General features: G+C 35.3%; 1 protein-coding gene across 1 annotated transcript; it reads right to left on the reverse strand.

Annotated features, from left to right (window-relative positions):
* Positions 1-247: 247 nt before the first annotated feature.
* BAS1 (Cytochrome P450 superfamily protein) lies at positions 248-4861 on the reverse strand. The gene is made up of 5 exons (XM_089791541.1): positions 4540-4861; positions 3477-3700; positions 2931-3175; positions 2290-2680; positions 248-918 (listed from the first exon to the last, which is right to left on the reverse strand). The coding sequence occupies exons 1-5, from the start codon at positions 4817-4819 to the stop codon at positions 490-492; spliced, it is 1569 nt and encodes a 522-aa protein (XP_089647667.1). The 5' UTR covers positions 4820-4861; the 3' UTR covers positions 248-489.
* Positions 4862-5541: the final 680 nt, after the last annotated feature.

A 5541-nucleotide genomic window follows, 5' to 3' on the forward strand; every position in this document is an offset into this window, starting at 1 on the left:
ATTTTAATAGGCATGCACTTGTCATCATTTCAGGAAGGTTATCCTTTTTAGCCCATCTAGAAATCCAAAATAATTAGGTCACAACTGTAATCTACATCATTTACGTTGACAAAATGCCTCAGCCTTTTGCAAAAGCTCCAATTTAGTAGGTGAGACAATGTGCTTACACAGGCCTCAAAACGGAGACATGAACATGTGTGCCCACACGCATGTACACATGCACAAGGACACAAACAAACATGCTATGTAGACAAAAGATAACTTTGCTTTCAATATAGGATTATAATACCAGTGGCCAACTAAGCAAATAGTGGCAAAGAAGCCATTGAATTTTCATGGTGCCAGTTGCATCATGTGTCACCACTTTTCAAGACAACATTGAGGACAAAATGTCTCCTTTTAAGGAGCCTTGTATTTACATGGAAAACTGCAGCAGTCTTTATTTTCTATACATTGGATATGATAAGTTGGCATGGTGAAAACTCATGACTAGTTTAATGGGTGAAATATGACTTGGGCTCCATGTTGTGGGTGTAGCATCAAGAGCACTGTTGGTGCATGCACGTAGGATGGAGAAATCTCAAAGCTGAAATGTTGTAGGATCATTGCTATTACAACCTTGGCCTCCATTAGGGTGAAATTCTTGCCTATGCATGTTCTTGGCCCTAGCCCAAATGGAATGAATGCCATGGGATGCTTTGCAGCTTTTGAAACCCCATTGCTGAACCTTGTAGGGTTGAACTCATTGGCATCTTCTCCCCATAAAAGTGGGTCATGGTGGATGGCCAATATTGGTATCATTAGCTCTAGTCCTGGTGGAAGTCTTAGGCTTCCTAGCTTCACTTCCTTCTTTATTTTTCTCATCATCGCTACTACTGGTGGGTAGAGCCTCATGGATTCATTCACAATCATGTCCATCTGTAAAACGAAGAAACAAAAACATATGAACAAACATTTGACTATTTTAGAATTTAAATTAGACTACAATTCATTGTTGAAAATATATATATGTAATAGAATAATAGTTTCTAGTTCATATCATTTAGAAGTAATAATTTATAAATATATCATTTATTTTCATGAAAGATAAATACTTGTAAACAGCTATTCATGAAACATAGACAGAAAAAGCTCATACCATAAAAAGAATACCCCACTTATTATACAATCTCCTTTCAATATCTATAAAAATCAAATAGAGTGAAGAATTGATTGATGTGGCCTGTAAACTAATCTTATATCAATATTCTCTTTACGCTAGACCAGCTTCACGTGGATCAGGGTGGGCGAATTGCTCGTACAACTTTGGAAATATATGCTCTCCTCTGTACAAAACTTTTAGATAGATGCTCCACTTATATCTAGGTGTGACATTTAGAATTAGAATTTTGACCGGAATAAAGCTGGTTTTGATGAAAGTAAATCTGAGATAAAATTGTAGCAACTTTTTGAAAAAGTTGAGGAGAATAACATCTTTCACATCCAAAAACGAATACGTGAGTGCAAATCTGTTGTAACCTTAGTTGCCCGATAAGATATTGAACAAAGACTACATTGGCTGGATAGTTATTCCCTCCAAAAGGGCTTCAATTTGGCTTGTCTAAAAGTAAGAGAATAAGACACTTTCCTTTCAATTTTTAACTTTCAAACATTTGAAATGTTTTATAATTTTTTTCCAAAGATTGGTGTTTATCATGGACCGTATCGTTTATCAGAACATTTGTAAGGTAAACAATTGGGACAAGATGATTTTAAAGGAGCAAGAGACAATATTCTCAGTCAAAATTCATAAAATTCTGTTTGGTTGTTGGAATAGGAATAAGAAATTAGGAATACATTTTCTATTTTCTATTTGGTACCAAAATTGGAATAGAGAATAGGAATACTCATTCCCATTTTGTCCCTAAACTGAATTTAGACCCATTCTTAAAAATAACTGTTATTGGAATGACCATTCCTATTCTCAATTCCTATACCTGAAATCAAACCAACCCAATAGAAAATCTGAAACAATACTGTTTTCTTTTTGAAACTCTTAGTATTCAGATTACTTGACTACTTTGTCTTATAGATATTAGAAAAATCTCTTCATTCATTGATTCGATCTTTTTAATATACCTTACTTACATTTTCCATGTCCAACCATGGCATATAAAGTTTCTTATAACAATTATTAAACATTGAAGGGCTTGTGAATCACAAATACTTTTAAACTGATAAATAGCGAGTTGCCTGGTCAACTTAGTGCTGTCAAAACAAAGGGAAAATAGAAAAGGTTATGGATCTTACTATTCTCAGTTGGTTGACAGAATGTTTATCAGGTACATTTTCTCCACAAACCTCCAAGACTTGTTTTCTAGCCATTTGTTGCCATTCTTTATGGATAGCCAGAAGAACTATGGTCCAAGTGAGCATATTTGATGTGGTTTGTCTGCCAGCAAAGAAGAAGGTCTTGCATTCCTCCAATATGTCCTCTACTTTTACAGGAGAAGTTCTTTTCACCTTTCTTTCGCCCTTTTCTTCAAAACTTGTAGCTTTTGCATTGATCAGAAGTCCAAGAAGGTCAGAACCACAACCAAACTTTGAATCTTGCTCACGCCTTTGGATGAGCTGAGTCAAGGACATCTTGATTTCTTTGTCTAGCCTCCATTGATATAGATTCCTTTTAGTTGGCAAAAACCTAAAATAAATGCAAAAGTAAAATTTATTAAGATTCTCTGCTCCAAGCAAAAAGTATTATATTCCAACATAGCTGTTGCCACCTTTAGTAATACAAACAAATGGGTAAGTATAGAACAAGGTCATGCTAATATCCATTCTAGATCAAACAAATATTTAACAAGATCCCAACACAATCTGAGTCCGTGATTTTGAGATTGGCATATCTGAGAGAGAGAGAAAAAAGTTGTTAATCTTTTGTGGGGCCTCACCTTGATCCAGGTACAATAACTTTTCTAAAAGCCTCCCCAGCGAAGGCCATTTGTTCAGCCTGCATGGTGAATATGCGTTTTCCTTCCTCATAACTACTGCCAAAAGCTGCCCTTGCAATTATATCTGCACTAAGGGTCTGAAATTCCTCAGAAACTTCTATCTCATTTCTACCTGATTTTGTCCACTTCGTCCATTTGTCTAACATGTTTGTTGCACTTGTAGCAATTGCAGGAATCGTTAAGTCCTGTTATACAAGACATAAATCTTAGTTCTTGTGAGGATGATCTATAAACAATCATAAAACATGCATCTTCTTGAATTATTGTCGATGATGTAATTAGAGAGAAACGAAACTATCTATGAAATTGATGGCAATGACAATGGAGACAACTACACTACAGTCAGAATAAATGGGGAAATCATACTAACACCCATATAGAGGTAATATATGTTGTTTGATTGGTGAACATCTAATCTAGTCTAATACCTAGATCTAGTCATGTCCAAATGAGAATTGATTAAACTTCTATGAAATGGTGTCTTACTTTGATATTTTCCATGTGAAAAGCAGGATTGATGATTCTTCTGTGCTGAGCCCATTTCTCCCCTTTCAAGTTCAGTAATCCTTCACCTTCCAATTTCTTGAGAGCAGTATTGGCCTCAATTTTCTCATAATCATCAGACCTCGCAGAGAATATCTCTTGCACTAGCTGGGGGTCGGCAATATTTATCCTTGCAACTGGTCCAAACCAAAGCAAGAATGTGTTTCCTGTAATTCAAAATCATACCCAAAAGAAAAAATGTTAACTACAATGGAGATCAAAACATTTGATTTGAGAATTAGAAATTATAAGATTGCTTATTGGACATGCGTCAGATATTTTTGGCCATACTCCACCCTGTGATGAGCCCTTACAGACCCACATGTGCGGGCAAATTACTGAAGGTGGTCTCATTTTAGCAGTCATTAAAATGCATCAATACTTAAGTTACTTCAATAAATCATAAATCATAACTTATGCATTGGTACATTCTAGAAACTGGATCGCATTGAGCATACATGGAAATCCATCTTCATACATTAAAGAGCAAGTAATGCTTCTTACCTCCCATGTTAATGGAAGGTTTTGATTTGAACTTCTAGCATTAGAGAAATATTACTGAAGGCGGTCTGCATTTAGAATGGCTATCCCATTCCTAGGATGTATCAATGCATAAATTACCCTCTTTCATTTATGATAACTTACATATTTGTACATCCGAAAGACTCTAAAAATGATTCTGCCAATAGTGCTAATTACATGCTCCTACATTAACAGACAATTCATACCTTTCATGTTAATGAAAGGTTCTATGTTGGAGTTCTAGTATTAAAGCAATAATCTCATTTACATAGGCAGTTAAAAAAGTCTAATCTATACTTATAACCTCAAAGAGACCATTAGCTCAATGGTTAAGAACTAAAGCATACTAATGGGAGGTCCTAGAGGTGATTTATTAGTCTAAACACCAGAGTTTCTTTAAAAAGGAGGAAGAAAAAACTGTTAAAAGAATAACAATAGACCCAAAAAAGGAAATAGAAAAAAAGCAATGATAGCAAGACTTCACCATAGATTTTGGTCCACTGATGATAGAATGATAGAACTCTGGGTAGAATATCATGAGAGAAGTATCCCATAGGGTTAGAACTGGCCTGTTGCATCATCTTCATCATCTCTTTTGCATTTCCAAGGAAGAGCTTGTATGGAGGGCCTCTGATTCCCTGAGACTGAAAATGCATCTGTATTTTTCTAGGCCTCCACCACACAAGTCTTATGATTCTCACAATCTCTGCAAAAACCACTGCACAAGCTGCCATTACAACAACCACCCTAACATTCCACTCCATGGTGGCTGTTGTAATGCTCCCTACAACTTCTGAGATATATAATTCCATACTCCATACATATGGTTTTCTTTGGAATAGCCGTGATTTTTACTCTTTTTTAAACATGCAAGTCAACTTGCTTTCGCTATCTTAAAACCACCTGTTCAAGTTTTTAAAAGGCACCTTTAAAAACAGTGATATGGGTGGATCCTCTAGAATTATCGGGATTGCTTCCCATTCGTTCACATCCGAACAGCTCATTTGTATGCTGATTTTTTTTTTTTGAAATTGTTCTAAAATAAGGGCGTTGCCATCTTTTTATCCAAACACAGACAAGCATTAGGTGTATGTGGTACTAAATTTCTTTGAGCTCACGAGATAGGCATAAGTATTATTATGAGGAGGTCAATAACGTAATCTTCAAGTATAATTAATGTATATTGATGAGTTGTTTTGTAGTCAATAAACTTGCAGTAAGTGCATGAAATGTTCGTTGTTAATAAATGTAAGAGCAAAAATTGCAGGGGTAAATGAGTGGTTAACATATTTATTGAATAAGAAATTTCTGAGGTAAAAAGGTTTAGAGAAATGAGTTGTTTGTACAAAGTAAACATAAGGTCAATTGGCTGTATAGATTTCTTGTTAGGTTGATTTTATAATAGGAAGAATCTAGTTGAAACATACACTTTCTATAGAGACAATGTTGGATAGGCAATCCAATCTTGGAGATTTAATGACTCAGC

Source organism: Cupressus sempervirens, chromosome 7, assembly GCF_028749045.1.
Source record: "Cupressus sempervirens isolate cs-2001-9-10 chromosome 7, ASM2874904v1, whole genome shotgun sequence".
In the NCBI taxonomy this organism is placed as follows: Eukaryota; Viridiplantae; Streptophyta; class Pinopsida; order Cupressales; family Cupressaceae; genus Cupressus; species Cupressus sempervirens.